This window comes from Oryctolagus cuniculus, chromosome 3, assembly GCF_964237555.1.
Source record: "Oryctolagus cuniculus chromosome 3, mOryCun1.1, whole genome shotgun sequence".
Lineage (NCBI taxonomy): Eukaryota > Metazoa > Chordata > Mammalia > Lagomorpha > Leporidae > Oryctolagus > Oryctolagus cuniculus.
The window spans coordinates 159615947-159638990 of record NC_091434.1 but is presented as its reverse complement, the minus strand read 5'-3'; the positions used below and the strand labels follow the sequence as shown (position 1 = coordinate 159638990).

The window sequence follows — 23044 nt, the reverse complement described above, 5'->3', positions numbered from 1 at the left end:
TATTAGAAACACCTTAAATGTAAGGAATGTGGAAGGACCTGAACTTAGTTCAGTCTTGCTGCACATCAGAGAATTCATACTGTCGTGAAACCTATAAATGTAAGGAATGTGAAAAGGCATATAGACATGTAAACATCTTCGGGTGCATCAGGGAATTAATCTGCATGAGAAACTGAATCAGAACTGTAGGGAAGCCTTTAACTGGAAGTCAGCCAAGCCATTTCCCAGAGACTAGTGCCAGTCTCTAAATTTTCAACTATGAGATATATGCAGAAAATGAGAGTAAATATTTGGGAACTTTATAGCAATTTTTTATTGCCATAACATTTTTTGTCGTATTTTACAAAAGTATCCATCCATGAGAGATTAGAAGTTAAAAGTCAAATGTTTGGGACTGGCATCGTGGCTCACTGAGCTGATCCTCCTCCTGCGGCGCTGGCACCCCAGGTTCTAGTCCCGGTTGGGACACCGGATTCTGTCCCGGTTGCTCCTCTTCTGGTCCGGCTCTCTGCTGTGGCCCGGGAGTGCAGTGGAAGATGGCCCAGGTGTTTGGGCCCTGCATCTGCATGGGAGACGGGGGGGGGGGGGCACCTGGCTCCTGGCTTCAGATCGGCGCAGTGCGCCGGCCATAGAGGCCATTAGGAGTGAACCAATGGAAAAGGAGGACCTTTCTCTCTCTCACTGTCTAACTCTGCCTGTCAAAATAAATAAATAAATAAATAAATAACTTTTAAAAAGATTTGTTTGCTTGAGAGGCACAGTTATGGAGGGAAGGAAAGGGGGGTCTTCCATCTGCTGGTTCACTCCCCAAATGGCCACAACTGCTGGAGGTGGGGCAGTCAGGAGCTGGGAGCTTACTCCGGGTCTCTCACGTGGGTGTGGGGTCCCAAGCATTTGGGCCATATTCTGTTTCCCCGGGCCCTGGGCGGGGAGCTGGGTCGAAAGGGGAGCAGCAGGGACAAAACCAATGGGATGCTGGTGCTGCAGGCGGGGCTTACCCTACTGCAACAGAGCACTGGCCCCTTACTGAACTCCTGAAAACAACCACCATGCCATGAAAAGTAAAAATGGGGCTGGCGAAGTGGCGCAGTGGGTTAAAGCCCCGGCCTGCACTGCCTGTATACCAAATGGGTGCCAGTTCAAGATCGGCTGCTCCACTTCCGAGCCGGCTCTTTGCTGTGGCCTGGGAGAGCAGTAGAGGATGGCCTGGGTCCTTGGGTCCCTGCCGCCCACATGGGAGACCCGGGGGAGGCTCCTGGCTCCTGGCTTCAGATAGGCTTGGTTCTGGCCGTTGTGGTCGTTTGGGGTGTGAGCCAGTGGATGGAAGAACTCTCTCTGTCTCTGCCTCTCTCTGTGACTGTGTTTTTCAAATGAATAAAATAAATCTTAAAAAAAATACTTATCAGGAGTTTTTAAATTTGGAGAAATTAAGAGGGAAAAGGTAAATCTTTCCATCTTTTTTACAAGAGTATACCTTTGCCAAAGCATTGTAAATCATAGACATCTCAGGAAAATTTTTTCCCTGAAACTAAAAGGTGAAGCATTTCAGTACCAAAATCAATATTTTAATAAAAGAAATTCACAAATTTCATTAATTCAGTCTTGTAACTAATTCTTGCTAAGTGTTTCCATTAGCAATTTTATGAATTTAGCATTTTTAAAAATCAGAGTTATGGAAATTCTAAGCTAGTCTATTGAACTTAAAGCTGCCAGAAACCCATATTTGGGGATATTTGTTAGAGTCTTCTCCAAGAATCTGATTGCAAATTTTTTAGGTAATTGTCAGAACTGTGGATGAAAGAGACTTAAAATTGCTGTAGTTAAAAAGATAAAACTCAGCAACTGACAAGGAGAGCTCGTTATAGTCATTGCATACTGTATTTTAGAAAGCACCTATAGGGTTTTACAAAACCCGTATCCTGGGGCTGGCACTGTGGTGTAGCAGGTAAAGCCACTGCCTGCAGAGCTGGCATCCCACATGAGCGCCAGTTCAAGTCCCAGCTGCTGCTCTTCTAATCCAGCTCTCTGCTGTGGCCTGGAAAAGCAGTAGAGGATGGCCCAAGTCCTTGGACCCCTGCACCCACGTGGGAGACCCCGAGGAAGCTCCTGGCTCCTGGCTTCAGATGGGTGCAGCTCCGGCCATTGCGGCCAATTGGGGGAGTGAATCAGCGGATGGAAGACTTCTCTCTCTGTCTGCCTCTCCTCACTCCTCTCTCATATAACCCTGAGTTTCAAGTAAAATAAATAAATATTTTTAAAAAAACTGTATCCCCTGATACAGCAACTTCGGCTGGCTGACAAGGTCATAGCAGAAGGTCTGTCTCAGCAAGGTGTGAGAAGGACAGCTGCGGCCCTCTTGGTGGCTTTAGGTTAGTTGGGAACTACACTCTGCATAAGCAAGCCGGAGCTTCCTGGTGGTCCTGCTAATGATTGCTGTCTTCCTAATTTTTTGGAAGAGCACTTAGTCTCATAACCTCCAAAATGTCCATTGCCTTGTAGAATTTTAATCAAGCAGAATGTTAGTGTAGAAGAAAGGGTTAATGCCTTATGCAAGGTTGAGCTGTTTGTAGAAAAGAATTAAAAGGCAACAGGCTCTCTGGTATATACTTCCCACTAGAATAAAGATAGATGTTAATAAAGCTTTAATTCACTATATGCTACAAATACTACAATGGTTAGGATGTCAAAACTGTAGAATATATCCAAGTAAACCTTTAAATAAATGCAATAAAGAAATTAAATAATTACAGAAAAAATTGCAAAGAGGGGATACATTTTAAAAAGAGTCTGCTTTGAACTTGGGGCTTCTAGTAAAGATTAGATTAGGAAGGTACTATTCTAGCTTATGTAGCCAATTTCTGCATAGTTCAGCAGCACTCGAGACCTTGGCTTGTGTGGGCAGCCTGGTATCTTGCACCTATCTGTGATTGTAACCCATGCTCTGAGTATGCCCTTGAAAATCAAAAAAATTGTAATTAGAAAACATGGACAACAGGCTTTTCATTGTAAGAAGAAAAAAATCATTGTGTGGCTTATGATATAAAAATAAAGTCTGGTGCTCAAAAAAAAAAAAGAGACTATTGGAATTCATAACGAGTTTGGTAAAATGGCAGGATATAAAAGTAACCCATAAAAATAAATAGATTTGTATATACACAATTCTGTGACTGAGAAATTCTTTTTAAAGAATTTATTTATTTGTTTGAAAGAGTTACAGAGAGACAGAGGCAAGGCTCACACACACACACACACACACACACAGAGAGAGAGAGAGAGAGAGAGAGAGAGAGAGAGAGAGAGAGAGAAGTCTTCCATCCACTGATTCATTCCCCACACATCCACAATTGCCAGAACTGGGACTTTCTTAAGCCAAGATCCTTGAGCTTCTTCCAGGTGTTCCATGTAGGTGCAGAGGCCCAACGACTTGCCATCTTCTACTGCTTTCCCAGGTCATAGTAGAGAGCTGGATTGGAAGAGAAGCAGCCAGAACTCAAACTGGCACCCATATGGGATGCTGGTATTGCAGGCAGTGGCTTTATCTGCCACGCCACAGCACTGGGCCCGAGAAAGAACTTCTAAGATCAATCTCATTCACAATAGATAAAAAAATTAAATAACTTGGAATAAATTTAACCAAGGATATCAAATATCTCTATGATGAAAATTATAAAACATTAAAGAAAGAAACACAAGAAGACAGAAAAAAATGAAAAAAGTCTTCCATGTTCATGGATTGGAAAAATCAGTATCATCAAAATGTCCATACTACCAAAAGCAATATACCGTTTCAACTTGAACTCAATCAAAATTCCAATGACATTCTTATCAGATCTAGAAAAACCGATGCTAAAATTCATAGGGAAATATAGGGGACCCTAAATAGCTGAAGCAATCTTATACAACAGAAACAAAGCCAGAGACATCACAATACCAAATTTCAAGACATACTACAGGGCAGTTTTAATTATAACTGGCACAAAATTTGACGTGTAAACCAAGGGAACAGAATTGAAACTTCAGTACTCAAACCATGCATCTAAAATAAACTTTATAAAGGAACTTGTCGCTCCCCGTCTTCGTGGAGGAACGACACAGGACCCTGCGTTGTTCTTTCGTCTGCTCGGCCCTCCCCGGGTTTGCTGCTGGTTCCTCCCGGGTTGGCTACCGTCCCTCCACCTCCATGGAGGGGCGGGCCCCCTGCCACTTTCCCCACTTCCGCAGGGGAGCGGCACACCGCCAGCCGGCTCTTTCGGGGGCTGCTCAGGTGTTCCTTCAGATGTTCCTGGTGCATGTTGTCTCTCTCCTCCTTTATAGTCCTCTTCCGCCAATCCCAACTCTGCTACCCACACGCCGAGTACGCTGCTCTCCTCCAATCAGGAGCAGGTCCTACAGTTTATTGGTTGAACTGGAGGCAGCTGTATAGAAGCTGTTTCCTCCTCTCCCAGTGCCATATTGTGGGAGAGCAGATGCATAGAATAAGTCTTAATTCCAGTAACTTAGTCTAGTCCGAGTTGCTCCCAGTTGCTCCCCACAGAACTAAAATCAATCCTTGGAGCAAGGACCATCTCTTCAATAAATGTTGCTGGGAAAACTGAATTCACAAGTGCAGAAGTATGAAACAAGACCCCTCCCTTACACTTACAAGAAAATCCACTCAAAATGGATCAAGGACCTAAATCTATGACCTGATACCATCAGATCAGTAGAGAACACTGGGGAAACTCTGCAAGATGTAGGCAGTGGAAAGAACCCAGAAGCACAGGCCATCAAAGCCAAAAGGAGACAAATGGGACTACATCAATCTGAGAAGCTATTGCACTGCAAAAGAAACACTTAGCAAATGAAGAGGCAACCGACCCAATGGGAGAAAATATTTGCAAACTGCACAGCTGATAATGGTTTAACATCTAGAATCCATAAAGAGACCAAGATACCTAAAAACAAAACAATCCTACAAAGAAAGGGCAAAGACTTGAAGAGATATTTCTAAAGAAAGGAAATTCAGATGGCCAATAGATATATGAAAAAAATTCTCAGGATCACTAGGCATCAGGGAAATGAAAATGAAAACTTCAATGAGATTTAACCTCACCCCAGTTGTAGACTGGCTCTCTTACAGAAATCAACAAAGGACAAATGCTGGTGAGGATGTGGGGAAAAAGGTACCATAATCCACTGTTGGTGAGAATGTAAAACTGGTGCAGTCACTGTGGAATACAGTATGGTGATACTTTAGAAATCTGGATATAGACCTACCATGTGATCCAACTATCCTATTCCCAAATGAAATGAAATCAGCATATGAAAGAGTTATATGTACTCCCATGTTTATTGCATCTTGATTCCCAATAGCTAAGATATGGACTCAACCCATATGTCCATCAACTGAAGACTGGATAAAGAAATAATGATATATATATACACTTTGGCATACTACACAGCAGTAAAAATAAGAAAGAAAAAGAAATCCTGTCATTTTCAATAAAATGGGTGAAACTGGAGACCATTGTACTTGATGAAATAAGCCAGTTCCAAAAAGACAAATACCATATGTTCTCCCTGATCTGTGATAACTAATAGAGAATCTAAAAGGTAATCTATTGGAGTGAAATGAACATTTTGAGATTTAATGATTGCTTACAGCCCCTGTCTCCGCTGCTGAAGACAAGTGTTTTTTTCTCTTCATTCTATTTGTTGAACTCTTTACTTAGTTAGGGTTAATGTTATGAGCATAAAATTAACTGAACGTAAATCATTGTAAAAAATAAGAATGTGAATAAGAGAGGGAGGAGGAAGAAGGCTGGGAGCATGGGCAGGAAAGAGGGCAGGGTGGGAAATTTCACTATGCTTCTGAATCTATATGTAGGAAATACATGAAATTTGAATACTTTGAATAAAATTTAAAATAACATATTCAATATAATTTAAATATTCCCTCAATTAACATAGTAATTTTAAAAAAGTATTTCTGGAAGAAAACTAATATTTTCAAACTTATTTTGACATGCAGCTACAGGATATTCAGTACCTGACAGAGAACATTTGGGCATCGCAGTCAGTACTTAGTGATTGGGATGATCTCAATGATTTGGTCATGGTCAGATGGGATAAGTCCTTGGAGTGGTCCCCCTGGAACTGCATTCTTCTTACCAAAGATGAAGCAGCCGCTCATCTCAAGCTAAGTAGTGTTGTACAGGTAAGAAAGGCAAACTGTTTATGAGAATTTAATTGAATCAATATGGTGATTAGAGCTAATTTGACTGTTTTAAATTGCATTCCATGCATAATTGAAATATTTCCATGTGATTAAGAAACAGAACTCATGGATAAACAGTAACAAAATGTGTTAATGGTATGCATGGCAGAGATTAACATTAAAAGGGAACTAAGACAAATAAAAGGTAAAGATCCTCTCAGGATCCCTCTCCCTCCTGATAGCAAGTTCAAGTACAATTAATTCTATAGAAATTTCCATGAAGGCAGGGATTCTGTGTGTTTTTTTTTTTTTTTAAGATTTATTTATTTATTTGAAAGTCCAAGTTACACAGACAGAGAAGGAGAGGCAGAGAGAGGTCTTCCATCTGTTTGTTCACTCCCCAATTGGCTGCAACTGCCGGAACTGTGCCGATCTGAAGCCAGGAGCCAGGAACTTCTTCTGGGTCTCCCACATGGGTGCAGGGCCCCAAGGACTTGGACCATCCTCCACCGTTCTCCCAGGGCATAAAAGAGAGCTGGATGAGAAGTGGAGCAGCCAGGTTTCAAACCAGCGCCCTTATGGGATGCCGGCGCTTCAGGCCAGAGTGTTAACCTGCTGTGCCACAGTGCCAGCCATAGGGATTCTGTTTAATTTATTTACATCTATATTTTTAATACTACAGTAGTGCCAGTCACTGTGTAGGGGTTTAGTAAGTATTTTTGTAATAAATATGTGAGTAGTAGTGTGAGGTAGGTTTTATAGAACCCAACATCTTTCCTTCTTGGCGTAATCATCACAAATTTGCCTAAAGGCACACTCAATTCTCAAGTAAATCTGGTTCATAATTTTGAATTCTATTTGGCAACCATATTGATGAGAATGCCTTTTTTGTTTTTGTCCAACTAAGTAGGAGTGGAGAAAGGACTGAAAAAATTAAATACCATTTAATTTCAGTAACTTACAAGATGCAGGCTATAAAACACTTTTATGAACACAATTGAGGGGCCCTTAGTGAGTTCTTAGCTCCATTTACACTAAGTCAGCCCAAGATTCCAAGAACTGTTACTAATTCTCTCCCTTCTATTAATTAAATTGATTTACCTTTAATTCTATGCAGGATGTTAGCTAAGAGAAAACAAAGAAATGACATTAAATGTAATAGTCATTTTATTAGTGCTATTCCTTGCCTGTTTTTTTCTTCTGTGAGGGAGGTGTTGGGAGATATGAAGAGAAAAAGCTAAGAATTAAATTTTTAGCTATTTTTTCCAGTAGTTTTTTGGTTTTAAGAAGCCAGGCTAGGAACTGATTCTCTCTACAGATTGAAAGAAAGGGCAGCAAGAATTTGAAGTTGTGTTAAATGTTATATTTAGTAAGCTAAGCTGCCTTATAAATATTTAATTACTGAAAGCAAAGCCAATACTGGCAATATCATTTCATCTAAGACCCGCATTGAGATTGAAGTTCATTCCCAAAGTGCTGTTCATTCCAGTGCTGTTCCAATTAAATCCACACAATTCCCTTTGTGTATTTAATCAAATTACTTCAGTATCAAATTAAATGTTCTATTCACATGCATTTCTAATTTCAGAACTTCTGTCTTAAATGGATCTAAGTTCTCAACCAGACGAACTCAAAAAACATTTGCCATTCTTATGGTCTGGGGCTGGTCTAACCTTTTACGTATTAATATTCAGTCTAGTTAAAAAATAGTGTATATTTTCCAAGAGGTTAAAACAGTTTTAGAATTTGCTCAGTACACAGAGATACATACTTTCTCAGTGAGTAAAAAGTAATTAAAATACTCAAATACAAAAAATACTCAAAAATACTTAAAGTAATCTGACTTCCTTAATCATGATGCAGTGTATAGGAAGGCCATGAGAACGGATTTCTGCTCTGGGAATCTTAAGACAGATCCACCTCTTACAGAGTGCACATTGGAAGAATAGGAACAGTCATGGACTCAAAATCTGCCATCTTGACTCAGTTCTTCCATGTCTCTGTCATTAACCACCTGCAGGACATTACGACTTGATTTGTTTGCTTCATAAATTTTTAGAGGGATTATTTTAAAATATGGAATCAGTAAAGGGAATAAAAGGAGCCCTAGCCTTGAATACTCTCTTTCACTTATGATGGGGAAATTGGGCAAGTTTGTTAATGTCTCAATGCTCCAGTTTTCTCATCTTTGAAAAGGAGATAATGATTTCTCATAACACAGAAACTTGGAGGATTAAACAGACCGTTGTTTAAACCTCTTGGTATAGTGCTTGGATTGAATCAGTTTAGGCAATGACTGCATATATGAAAGTACTTTAAAATTTTTGGTGCATTTTATTTTTTAATTAAGAAACTATTTTAGACACACACACACACACACACGCACGCACGCCCAGGGAGAGGTGCTCCCATTGCTGATTCCCTCCTCAGACACTTCTAATGGCCTGTAATGGGCTGGGCCAAAGCTGGCAGCCTAAACTCAATCCAGGTGTGTGTGGGGAAAGTGGAAGGAACCTAGTTACTTGAGGCATCACCAATGCTTCCCAGGGTCTGAATTATCAAGAAAGTGATCAGGAAGCAGAGCCAAGTATCAAACCCAGCTACTTGGATATGGGATGTAGGCATCTTAACTGCTTGGCTAAATGCTCATCCCAGTGCATTTTATTTTCAATTGTAACAAAAGCAATGGATTATTGATTTAAAAAATTCTTAATAGAATAAAATCATATAATACAGAAAATAAAAATCTCCACATATCCTTCTATCCCTATCTTCATATTCCAGGGATAACAGATGTTTGTCATGCACAATTTATTAAAGTCATTCTAGAAGATTGTTTATATGTATGCAGGTGTTTCTACTTTGTAGCACTGATTTCATATTACATTGTTTTGCAAGTTGATTTATTTGCTTTACTTAACAGAAGATATTAGATCTTTCCATATTGCATTATTCTTTAGTAGTTACTTAGTTTTCCTTTTAATGCATGTACCATATTTATTTCACTTTAATAGATTATTTTTAGCTTTTTTCTTTAAAGCCACTTTGAAAACCTATAAGATTCTGTAATATAAAAATTAATATGCCTTAACAGAAGTGTGTTCATCTTCCTTGAATGAAATATGGACTAAGTAGTAGTGGGACAAAGCTAAATTAATGTAAAGGGTGAATATTACCGTGTAGTAAATTTTCTTGTAAAGATGAAAATTCAAAATAAACCAGGATACTCCAACTTAGCACTTTCTAATCTTTAGTGAGGGAATGTCTTACTCTCAGAAAATAAATTTTAGGAAGGTGGTATTTATGACTGAAAAGAGGGCCAGTTAAGATTAAGAAGGAGAATAGGTTGTATTTATTAATTTAATAAGAAATTACTTTTGAATGTGTCAAATACATGTTGTAAGTGTCTGGGGGAAATGAAGAATATTTAAAAAAACATGTTTTCATTGTTTCAGCTGCATTTGAGTTCAATTGCAAATACACAATAGGCAATTTATAATGATTTAGTCAAATGTGGTTTATGAAATAATTCCAGAGGTTGGCAGTTTGTGGCTATATGGCAGCCCCCACAGTGCTCTCAGAAACTCAGGCCTCTAACTTTTCCTTCAGCTGTGTTTAACCTTTGGCTTTCACTCTAATGTTTGTGGACTCTTGGTGATAAGATAGGTGCTTCCTTCCCTGCCTTATATCTTTGAAGGCTAAAGGTGCTTCCTACTTGAATCTTCCTGCTCTTAAAAAAAAAACCTTTTAAAAAGCTTTCTTGTGCATGTGAATACACACACACACACACACACACACACCAGAAACTTGTCACGTGGCCACTCCTAGCCAGAATAAAGGTTAGGAAAGCTGGGTACATCACAGCTATACAAAATCAAGCCTGTAAATACACATGAAAAGGACAATGACTATTAGGAGTAATTAGCGGCCGGCACTGTGGCTCAATAGGCTAATCCTCCGCCTTGCGGTGCCGGCACACCGGGTTCTAGTCTCGGTCGGGGCGCCGGATTCTGTCCCGGTTGCCTCCCTTCCAGGCCAGCTCTCTGCTGTGGCCCGGGAAGGCAGTGGAGGATGGCCCAAGTACTTGGGCCCTGCACCCGCATGGGAGACCAGGAGAAGCACCTGGCTCCTGCCTTCGGATCAGCGCGGTGCACTGGCTGCAGCGTGCCGGCCGTGGCGGCCATTGGAGGGTGAACCAATGGCAAAGGAAGACCTTCCTTTCTGTCTCTCTCTCTCACTGTCCACTCTGCCTGTCAAAAAAAAAAAAAAAAAAAAAAAAAAGGAGTAATTAACATTGGTATAGGATTAAAAGGGGAGTCAGGGAAGGGTTTCCAGCTAAAACTTCCTAAGAGCTTGACTTTGAAAGACAATAGAGAAAGTGAGAACAAAATGTATTCTGGTCAGAAAGAACTAATAAGCAGAGACACTGAGATCTGACAAAATGTATCTGTAAAACTTAGATACCTAGCACAATCTGTGATATATTCAATAGAACTTGATCTTTTTTTTTTTTTCTTTTCAGGGATATGGACCCTTGTTCATTCACATGATCAAACACAAACATATCCTGGCTAAGAACTATTTTTCTCAGATTCCAGCACTTGCTGCGTTTATTCTTGATGATGCTGAAATAGATGAGATCAGAAAGAGATATCATCCAGATACTGCACCCAAGATTATAGAAATCCAAAGGCCTTATCTTTAGAAGACCATGAATATTTGTCTGATGATCAGCATTTTTGCCCATTGCAAATACAGTAATATAGAGATCATACAATATGAAAATGGAATTTTATCTTTTTATCTATTTTAATTATTTGTTTTTCAAAATATTGTAAGTTTGTATGAAGAGGAAGTAACAGTGTGTAAATGTTTTGTTGTTAGGCAATTAGTGTTAAACTGGAATGCAACTTTGTTCCTAAAATTCATATTTAAAAGTAAAGAGAACATTGTATTATTACATATTTTCACATTAAATTTTTAGTAACATTCAAGTATATTGTAGTTAAAATGCAACAGCTAAACATAATCTTAATTTTTAATCAAAGTGTAATCTACTTTAGATAAAATAAAGTTATAGGAGAGTAGTTAGTACGTGGGTGAGAGAAAACGTTGCAGAATCCTCTTTTTTAAAAAATTTTTGTAAGTAGGATAAGAGATTTAATACTTCAGTATTAATAATTGAATCTTTGCCTTTTATTCTCTACTTTCACCTTCCATCCTTCTCAGAATCCCAATAAAAGAATCACCAAACGGGCCAGCGCCATGGCTCACTTGGCTAATCCTCTGCCTGTGGCGCTGGCATCCCATATGGGCGCGGGGTTCTAGTCCCGGTTGCTCCTCTTCCAGTCCAGCACTCTGCTGTGGCCCAGGAAAGCAGTGGAGGATGGCCCAAATGCTTGGGTGCCTGCACCCGCATGGGAGACCAGGAAGAAGCACCTGGCTCCTGGCTTCACATCGGCACAGCGCTCTGGCCGTAGCAGCCATTTGGGGAGTGAACCAATGGAAGAAAGACCTTTCTCGGTCTCTCTCTCTCTCTCTCTCTCACTGTCTCTCTCACTGTCTAACTCTGCCTGTCAAAAAAAAAAAATCACCAAACAAAAATTTGCATTTTTGTTAAGTACCATTTTTCTGCTCCAAACAAGTTTTCTGTAGTTAGCAACTCCCATATGATGCAATTTAGTGAAACGCCAATAATAAAACAGTGTAGGAAGAATGAATGAGTTAAATAAACTATAATAACTGCCTCTTCCAATAAATTTTGACCACACAACGGAACTTCAAAAAGTTAATGGAAAATGGAATTTAAAATGTATATTTCTGTGAAAAATTGTTTTTGAAATTCATACATTTTTCATAGTATGCATTTTTCCATAATCTTTTTGAAGACTTCTCATATACATGGATTTTGTTTGTTTGTTTGGTTGGTTTTTTTGACAGGCAGAGTGGACAGTGAGAGAGAGAGACAGAGAGAAAGGTCTTCCTTTGCCATTGGTTCACTCTCCAATGGCCGCCGCGGCCGGCACGCTGCGGCTGGCGCACCGCGCTGATCCGAAGGCAGGAGCCAGGTGCTTCTCCTGGTCTCCCATGGGGTGCAGGGCCCAAGTACTTGGGCCATCCTCCACTGCATTCCCTGGCCACAGCAGAGAGCTGGCCTGGAAGGGGGGCAACCGGGACAGAATCTGGTGCCCCGACCGGGACTAGAACCCGGTGTGCCGGTGCCACAAGGCGGAGGATTAGCCTAGTGAGCCGTGGCACCAGCCATATATACATGGATTTTAAGATATTTTTGCACTGCAGTAAATTTATCTTATAACTTTATTTTTCATGAACTTTTTGAAGTAACTCAGCTGTTGTATATGTCAGAGACCTACAATGATGAGCAATGTTGTATCAGTCTTGACAAAAAATAGATGGGACACTCAAAGTATCATAATTCAAGGAGAGTTTATTTATAAAAGATACTTTTATAAGGTATGGACAGCTAAAGCAATGATTGAGGAACATGGGCCTCTATCAGACAGACTCTACCCTTAATCTTAAATGAACTTGGGGAGGGAGAAGTCTTAGAACCAGAAAAAGAATGTCACAAAGATGATTGAGGAGCTCAGTTACCAGTTATCAAGGAACAGCCAGTCCTATGAGATCTCATGAAGCAGTGAAACCAAGACCTGATTTTGCACTTCTATTCTCCTGCTTAGGTTTCCCATTGGCAGGTCCCATATGGGAAACTGGAACTGTAGGAATCAGATGACATAATACAAATGGCTTCATGGCAATAAGCAGGGTAAATAAAGGGAAGAGAAGAGCTGGAGGGCTGCATAGAAAGTATGCTGACCTCCCCCCAATAAGTGAAAATAACTCAAATAGCAATATTTCAGTAACACATCCAATGCAATTTTATATATAATTATATATTATATTTAAATGGCAAATATATATATATATCTATAAAATTATAACGTTACATATATATTTGAATGCCATATAAGTATAGAATTTTTCTGTTAATTCCATTCAGCAGTTATGAGAATGTTGTCTCAACGTTTTTGAGATATCTAATCTAAGTATTTGCTCTCTATAAATATTTGACAACATTTTAGCCGCATATTTTCCAAGATGTCTACAGTTTTTCTGTATTAACAAAAGCATAATATGTGACAGTTGTTCTTAAGGAACCAAACATCAAGAAGGAAAGTACACTGAAGCTTCTATTTTCAAGGTTTCATAGACAAAGCAAAATTTTTTTAACTTTTATTTAGTAAATATAAATTTCCAAAGTACAGTTTATGGATTACAATGGCTTTCTCCCCCATAACTTCCCTCCCACTCACACCCCTCCCATATCCCGCTCCCTCTCCCATTCCATTCACATCGATTCATTTTCAATTATCTTTATATACAGAAGATCGATTTAGTATATATTAAGTAAAGATTTCATCAGTTTGTACCCACACAGAAACACAAAGTGTAAAATACTGTTTTAGTACTAATTATAGCATTACTTCACATTGGACAACACATTAAAGACAGATCCCACATGAGAAGTAAGTACACAATGACTCCTGTTGTTAACTTAACAATTTGACACTCTTGTTTATGGCGTCAATAATCTCCCTAGGCTCTAGTCATGAGTTGCCAAGGCTATGGAAGCCTTTTGAGTTCGCTGACTTCGATCTTATTCCGACAGGGTCTTAGTCAAAGTGGAAGTTCTCTCCTCCCTTCAGAGAAAGTTACCTCCTTCTTTGATGGCCCGTTCTTTCCACTGGGATCTCACTTGCAGAGATCTTTCATTTACGTCTTTTTTTTTTTTTTTTTTTTTTTTTTTTTTTTTTTGCCAGAGTGTCTTGGCTTTCCATGCCTAAAATACTCTCATGGGCTCTTCAGCCAGATCCGAATGCAATAAGGCAAAGAAAAAGTTTTGGAAACTTTCTAAGCAACAAATTACAGATGAGACTAATCAATAATAAACCATCAACAATTTAATAAAGACAAATGCAGGTTTATACTGGAATGAAAATGACCACATTTTCACCAGAAGATTCAGGAGAACCCCTCAGAGAATAATGAGTGAAGACAATATGGAGGGCTGAATAGTCGGACAGCAAGGGGGAAATAGCCAGGGACAAGCAAATAAAAGATTTAAATTGTTTAAAGATTCTCTCATTGATGCATTAATGCTGACTCTAGCATTAATTCATAAGCATGGAAGCCTTGTGGAGTAGAGTTGAGAGGAGTGACAAGGAAATTTGAGAGCTGAAAGAAAGAGGTTAGAATATTTATTCAGGTAGGTTGTTTCAACTGCTGTTTGCTCTGTTATCAGTGGCTACACTGGGTGATCATTCCTCCTACACTACAACTTTCTGTGAATTCTGGCACTATTCTTTTGTTTTCTTCCTTTAGCTTGTGGATGATGACATCTTTCTTTTGTAGCTAGTTTTAAGATGCTTCACTTTTGCTAATCAGTGGGTATAAAATTTATACAAGATGAATGAGTTCCATTTTTCTGCTATATAGTGCTGGGCCTGCAGATAATAATATGATACGGTACACTTAAAATAGGTTGAGAGTAGATCTCAAGTGTTCTTATCAAGATAAAAATCTTGAGCCGGCGCCGTGGCTCAATAGGCTAATCCTCCACCTTGCGGCGCCGGCACACCGGGTTCTAGTCCCGGTTGGGGCGCCGGATTCTGTCCCGGTTGCCCCTCTTCCAGGCCAGCTCTCTGCTATGGCCAGGGAGTGCAGTGGAGGATGGCCCAGGTGCTTGGGCCCTGCACCCCATGGGAGACCAGGAAAAGCACCTGGCTCCTGGCTCCTGCCAGGATCAGCGCGGTGCGCCGGCTGCAGCGGCGGCCATTGGAGGGTGAACCAGCGGCAAAGGAAGACCTTTCTCTCTGTCTCTCTCTCTCACTGTCCACTCTGCCTGTCAAAAAAAAAAAAAAAAAAAAAAGATAAAAATCTTTTAATAAAGCACTGAAGGGCAGTGTGGTTTGACCCTGCAGAGGCTTAAAACAATAGTTTATTGATAATCAGAACCACAGGAATGGAATGGACAGCTGTATTAATTTTGTGGGGCTATCATAACAAATTGCCACAAACTGTGTGACTTACATAACAGAAACACATGTTCTCATAAAACTAGAAGCAGAAATCTAAAATTCAGATGTTGGCAGAGCTGCACTGCTTCTGAATCATGGGAAAATCCTCTTCTAGCTTCTCATGACTTTCAGCATTCCTTGGCTTCTTTGGCTGCCTTGCCCCAACTGATCTCTGCCTCTGTGGTCATGCTACCTTCTCCTCCTCAGATGCCTATCTCTTTTCTTCTAAGGACACTTGTCATTAAATTTAGTGCTCATCTGGCTAATCTGGTGTGTTCTTATCTCAAGATCTTTAGTTTAGCTACATATACAAAGACCCTTTGTCTAGAATAAGATCATATTCCTAGAGTGAAGATATGACATGGACACATATGTATATGGGCCGCCACTCAAACCATTAAAGCAGCCCATTATTGTTTTAATTAACTTATATTAGCCAACAGATTCTATCTGTAACATGAACTTAAGGTGCTGTGGAGAGGAATCAAGTTTTTTCACAGAGTTCTGAGACCTAAACCACTTCACAGACACAAAGCCTAAATGGAGGAGGAAGTTGAGGTGTTTTTTTTTTTTTTTTTTTGATTTTATTTATTTATTTGAGAGGTAGTTACGGATAGACAGAGGGAGAGACAAAGAGAAAGATCTTCCATTTTCTGGGCATCTTCCCAAATGACCCCAATGGCCAGAGCTGGACTGGTCTGAAGCCAGGAGCTTCCTCCAGGTTTTCCATGCAGGTGCAGGGGCCCAAACACTTGGACCATCTTCCACTGCTTTCCCAGGCCATAGCAGAGAGCTGGATTAGAAAAGGAGCAGCCAGGGCACAAAGCTGTGCCCATATGGGCTGCTGGCTCTACAGGCGGAAGCCTAGCCTACTGCACTACAGCTCCTGCCCTGGAAGTTGACTTTTTTAATGAATAACCCTTCCACACATGGGTTTACTGTGAGTGCTCCTCCAAGGCCTCTTACTAGTGGAACCCATGTCATTAACCAGTTAGGGAAAAGATCCAGACATTCTAGGGGTTCTTAGTCACTGTCTCCGAAATGATGTTCAAAACAATGCAACCCTATGGTCAGAGTGGAGTCTACGATAATTACAGTTTGATTCTTGGCATAAATCCAGTAATGGCTGCATTGCAACTGTAGACCCTTACTATGCTCATTTCCCCCAGTCAAATAATATCAAGAGGGGAAATACATATACTTAGTAATTGGCAGCATTACATAAGCTTCCTGAGCCAAGTGTGAAGGTTTTTATTAATAGAGCTGGAAAGGCCAAATGAAAACCTCTGATACTATTCCAATCTCTTCTCCCACAGGAGGAGTAAACAAGAAACAATACTATATCCATGAAGGAATGATAGCAGATACTAGAAATGTGATGATTCCCATCATCTTCCCATTTGACCACATTTTAGGCTTGTGTAAATCCTATTTAAGTCTAAAAATCTGTGGATTATCAGCCATCAATTGCAAACCACATCAAATTGTGGCTACAGTTGTAGTATCTCTTATTTATTTATTCAAAAGGTGCAGTTACAGAGAGAGGGAGAAACAGAGAGAGAGAGACTTCCATCTGCTGGTTCACTTCCCCCGTGACCACAGTGGCCAGGGCTGAGCCAGACCAAAGCCAGAAACCAGGAGACTAAGCACTTGGACCATCTTCCACTGCTTTTCCCAGGCCATTGGTGGGCAGTAGAATTGGAAGTGGAGCAACTGGAACATGAACTGGTGCCTATATGGGATGCCAGTGTTACATACAGCAGTTTTCTATCTTACTCCATAATGGCAGCCCCTATTCTTTGAAAAAAAAAACAGATTTGTTTTGTTTATTTGAAAGGCAGAGTTGCAGAGAGAGAGAGAGAAAAAAAATAGAAAGATCTTGCATCTACTGATGGAATAAAGATGGCAGCATGGCAGGCGGTGGCTTAACCTGTTGCAATTTGTGACATCTTTATTGAAGCAAGCTTACACATCTCCACTACTTGGTATAAACCTATTGACCTATTAAGTGTTTTCAATTCCCATTAGCAGAAATATATGTGTTTATCTTTCAGGAGGCATAAACAATAGTAACTCTTCACTCCTTTACCCTTGATCTCTGTCAACTTTTCTTCCTGATCCCAGAGACACCTTGGTTTCTGGATATCTTGCCAAAATATTGACCCATTACATGTACAATATTTGTAAATTGAACTGGGTAAACCTAAAGTAGCAGGCACCCTTCATATTTTAGTAAGATATCTTTATGCCCAAGGGTAAGAGATTATTCTTGTGAGAGTTCAGGATCCTGTCACACTGCTGAAAGAAAATGGTGGTGGTGCAAATATAGAACTGTGTATGGAGCCCAGGGGCACTTTTAGTACTTTTTGCTGTATATCAAAGTTTATTAGAAAACTTCTGAATCTAAGTAAGGCAAGGAATTGAGAACTGAGACCCTTCAGGAATGAGGATTTTAGTCTCACCACCAAGTAAAGAATGGTGACCAGCTGGGGTTGGCTGAGAACAAAGGAAGAATGGAATGGGATGTGAAATAAGGAAGAAACATATATCTGAAGCCTTGTAACCAGTTATAGAAAGGAAGGCTTATATATTTTGTCTTTGTTATGTGTATGTATTGGGATATGTTAATCATTTTCTTTTTCTCTTTTCTTCTTCCCATTACTATTTTATATAAATGTTTTTGAAGATTAAATTTATAATTTATTATTTAGATAATGGAATTCAGTCATATTGTGACTGAATTTGAAAAGTAAATTGTATAGCCAATGATAGATTCAATAACTGTTGGAACATGAATTTCCTAATTTTGGAGAAATGGCAAGAAAGTCATCATTCATACAAAGGGTAGCTTATCTTATTAGATGAAAGTATAGAACATGCAAAGATGGGTTGAAAGTTTCAGTAGGAGCTAAGAAGCAAAAGGGGTCCACAGAGTCAGTTGTCATTTTACTGCTTCTCAGCACTAAATCCATCTTTCTTTGCTCTAATTGTGACACTGAAACTAGACACTATAAATATTCCTTCTTTTCCAGTTGGGACCATGTTAAGTATTGTAAGTGGAGGCCACTGAAGGGGCAATGTCTTGAGGGGATTATTTTCCTGGTTCTCATATGCTACTTACTGCCTGTACATATAAGTGAGTGCAAGACATAAAGTGCGGGGGACAATAAGCAGAACACACAGGGTTGTATACTATCCAGCACGTTTCCAGCACCTCTGATAATGACTAAAACACACGGTGGTGGCATTCATTCTGCAGTGAGTCTTGTCAACATCCCATCAGTTGGCTTTCCTGTAAATTTTGCCAGTAACCAGATAGGCAGTTTCCTATTTGTCAATTCCGGCTTGTGTCACCACAGCAAACTTCTCTGCCATATCTATTCAATCTTCAATATGCTCTAAATGTCAACCTTGCCAATGTCTGCCACCACCTTTTGATTGCTCCCTACATCTACTGTTCTATTCTTGTATCTATTGGTAATAGATAATCCCTTGTTATTAGTCAAGAATTCTTTATATTAAAATTTTCCTTTTCATATTATGGTGATGTTTTGTCTGCTGCCTGAATATTGACTGATACAACAGGGAGTGTTCAAATTTCTTCTCTAAAGTTAGAAGCCATTTGTCATACTTTGTTTGAAAGAGTGAAGGAGGCACAGTTATGAATTGACTTCTTAGATTCTGGAGACAACATATATCACATTTGGATATTCTTTTCTCTCCTATTTATGAGTGAACCTTAACTCTCTTAGTTTTGATTCAATAAGGTATTTCAGCCATATAGGCTTTCCTTCCATTTGGGCCAATGGTCTCAGAAAATTTGATGGCATTGGAAATGTCTGTAGAAGACATAAATGCTACATGTATCCTGTGACAAGCCCTCTTAAAGAATAACAACATAGACACCTAGGCTGTTGGAGTAAGTCTTTGTTTTTTTTTCTGTCAAAAAATGTTCTCCTGACTTCTTTTTGGTCATGGTAGAAGTTGAACATATAATTACGATTCATTAAATAACAGTGGTCCTCAAAATGCACACAAAAAAGTGCATTTTATGTCAAGTTAACCTAATCACAAAGCTGGCTAAGCACGAAATTGTTCCATTTCTAAGTGAAAAATGTGAATAATTATAAATATGGATATATATACACATATATATTTCACACATACAAGGAAGTTACTTGTAAACTGCATGAAGTAGTGAGTTTAGATTCCCATAGTATATGCCATTCTTTTCCCACTTTCCCATTTATCCATCCACTGACACGTAGGACCCCATAGAGAGTTCTCTCTGACAACTTAAATGGAATTTTCAAAAGATTTATTTATTTGAAAGAGTTACAGAGAAAGAGAGAGAATAAGAGATGAGAGAGATGGCGAGATTAAGAGAGAGAGAGAGAGATCTTTCATCAGTTGGTTCATTCCCCAAGTGACCTCAGTGTCCAGTGCTGGGCTAGATCAAAGCCAGAATTCATCTGGGTCTCACACATGGGTGGCAGGGATATGAACATTTGGGCTCTCTGCTGCTGCTTTTTCCAGGCCAATAACAAGGCGCTGGATTGGAAGTGGAGCAGCCAGGACACAAATCAGCTCCCATATGGGATGCTAGGATTGTAGGCAGCAGCTTTACCTGCTATGCCACAATGCTGGCCCCAACTTAAATGGAATTTTAAAGAATGAACTGGTTGATAGAAGGATCTGTACACCTGGTGTTTGGGGAGCAACTGGGAGCAACTCGGACTAGACTAAGTTACTGGAATTAAGACTTATTCCATGCATCTGCTCTCCCACAATATGGCGCTGGGAGAGGAGGAAACAGCTTCTACACAGCTGCCTCCAGTTCAACCAACAAGCTGCAGGACCTGCTCCTGATTGGAGGAGAGCAGCGTACTCAGCATGTGGGTAGCAGAGTTGGGATTGGTGGAAGAGGACTATAAAGGAGGAGAGAGACAACATGCACCAGGAACATCTAAAGGGAACACCTGAGCAGCCCCCGAGAGAGCCGGCCGGCGGTGTGCCGCTCCCCCGCGGAAGTGGGGAAAGTGGCAGGGGGAACCGCCCTTCCACGGAGGTGGAAGGGACGGTAGCCAACCCGGGAAGAACCAGCAGCAAACCCGGGGAGGGCCGAGCAGATGAAAGAACAACGCAGGGTCCTGTGTTGTTCCTCCGCGAAGAGGGGGAGCGACACTGGTGTCAACAAATGCTCTGGTTTAGAGCAAGGTCTGCACACATGCTGCTACTGTGCCATAGTTCCCATCAGGCTGGCCAGGAAAGACAGACATAAAGTTAAAGAGTTTCAGGTGGTACATCTGGTTACCTACATTTTGTGGAATGGGAAATCATGGTTAGTATGGGTCTACAGAACTGCATGGTGGTGACTGAAAGGTTGGTCAGTTGGCAAGAAATGTGGGAATAATAATGTCAGAAAATTGTTGACAAGGAGTTCTGTGGAAATTGCATGTAGATGGACACACCCTATGTAAGTATACTCCAGTGGCATTCACTACAAAGGAGCCTGTCAATAAGTGGACAAGATGATTCCTCTTGTGGATATCATTACCTTCATGGTGCTTGGTCACTGGGCCCATTTACAAAATGACTGTAACAATGTGGGTGGAGCTTATCTATGGGCTTAATCACAAAGATTCTTCCTCACCATGGCTGATGGTCATCACCACCGTTGAGTCTCTCATCTACCAAAGCATAGGCCAATAGTAAAACACATGATCATAATAGTCTTCAGGAAAACCACTGGCCATCCGCTGGCTGGTTGATTGTATTGGATCATTTCCATTATGAAGTGGGCAGAAATTTGTTCCAAAGAAGATTGATATTTAATATGCATATGGATTTGTCTTATCTGCTTATAGTATTTCTGTCCACAAAATCATTAATGGATCTACAGAAAGCCTTATTTATTACTATGATATCACAGATAACATTACCTTCTGAAGGAATTCATTTCACAGAGAAATAAGAGATGGATTCATATTCACAGAATTTGCTACCCTTACTATTTCCTCTCCCCCAGAAATATCCAGCTTGATGAAATGAAATGAAAATGGCTTACTAAAGGTTAAATTATGACACCATCTGTGTGACAACACCCTAAGAGGTTGGAGTGCTCTCCCATATAAGGCACATGCAGCATATGCCTCAAATGATTTCCCCAAAAGTGGTTCTCTTTCATAGTCAAAATCTTTGGTTTATAAAACAGTAGGTAAAATTGTCTAATAGATGTGCTATCTATCCTGTCTTCATAAGGTACCAGGATGGGAAGAAAAAGCTGAGAGTAGCCTCTTAAACTATTGTATCACAACCTACGAAGAGAGTCATCACTTTCCTAAATCTTTGATTCAATAGATCTAGATGTTTAAATGCATAAGGGAGGAATTCTCTCAAGGAATATAGTAATATTTCCATTGAATTGGAATTTGACACTCAAAAGCAATTTGTTAGAGCCCAGATGTCTAAGAAGTGATTAAATTTTTCTAAATGAAGAAGCTGTAATTCTATTTTCCAATAGCTGGTTGAAAAATTTTTTTTCATATTTTTTGTTAATATAAATCAGGATCTCTGACAATATCAAATGATATTCTAAATTTTTTTTCCACAGGGTCATCCTTTTTGATGTAGGCATTTTATTCTTTCACATTTTTTTAACTTTTATTTAATGAATATAAATTTCCAAAGTACGACTTATGGATTACAATGGCTTCCCCCCCATACCGTCCCTCCCACCCACAACCCTCCCCGTTCCCTCTCCCTCTCCCCTTCCATTCACATCAAGATTCATTTTCAATTATCTTAATATACAGAAGATCAGCTTAGTATACATTAAGTAAGGATTTCAACAGTTTGCTCCCACACAGAAACATAAAGTGAAAAATAATGGATTTTTTTTTAAATGATGATGAAATCAGATCAGACCTATTGTCATGTTTAATCCCAGTGAGAGTCAAGTTGGGAATTGATAATTTCTTTTTTTTTTTTTTTTTTTTTTTTACAGAGGATCAGTTTAGTATGCATTAAGTAAAGATTTCAACAGTTTGCACCCCCATAGAAACACAAAGTGAAATATACTGTTTGAGTACTCGTTATAGCATTAAATCTCAATGCACAGCACATTAAGGACAGAGATCCTACATGAGGAGTAAGTGCACAGTGACTCCTGTTGTTGACTTTACCAATTGACACTCCTGTCTATGGCATCAGTAATCTCCCTATGCTCCAGTCATGAGTTTCCAAGGCTATGGAAGCCCTCTGAGTTCACCGACTCTTATCTTGTTTAGACAAGGTCATAGTCAAAGTGGAGGTTCTCTCCTCCCTTCAGAGAAAGGTACCTCCTTCTTTGAAGACCTGTTCTTTCCACTGGGATCTCACTCACAGAGATCTTTTGCCAGAGTGTCTTGGCTTTCCATGCCTGAAATACTCTCATGGGCTTTTCAGCCAGATCCGAATGCCTTTAGGGCTGATTCTGAGGCCAGAGTGCTATTTAGGACATCTGCCATTCTATGAGTCTGCTGAGTATCTCACTTCCCATGTTAGATCACTCTCCCCTTTATTTATTCTATCGGTTAGTGTTAGCAGGTACTCGACTTGTTTATGTGCTCCCTTTGACTCTTAGTCCTTTCATTATGATCAATTGTGAACTGAAATTGATCACTTGGACTAGTGAGATGGCATTGGTACATGCCACCTTGATGGGATTGAATTGGAATCCCCTGGTATGTTTCTAACTCTACCATTTGGG

The 23044-nt window shown here is 39.9% G+C and overlaps 1 protein-coding gene across 5 annotated transcripts in view; it reads left to right on the top strand.

Annotated features, from left to right (window-relative positions):
- The window catches only part of IQUB (IQ motif and ubiquitin domain containing), a 135942-nt gene extending 124752 nt beyond the window's left edge, over window positions 1-11190 (top strand). For all 5 annotated transcript variants that reach the window (XM_051848912.2, XM_070071265.1, XM_008258260.4 and 2 more), the window contains 2 exons: window positions 6011-6196; window positions 10719-11190. In XM_051848912.2, coding sequence (XP_051704872.2) covers window positions 6011-6196; window positions 10719-10901 — 369 coding nt within the window. In that variant the 3' untranslated portion in view covers window positions 10902-11190. The remainder of the gene's footprint in view (window positions 1-6010; window positions 6197-10718) is intronic.
- Window positions 11191-23044: the final 11854 nt, after the last annotated feature.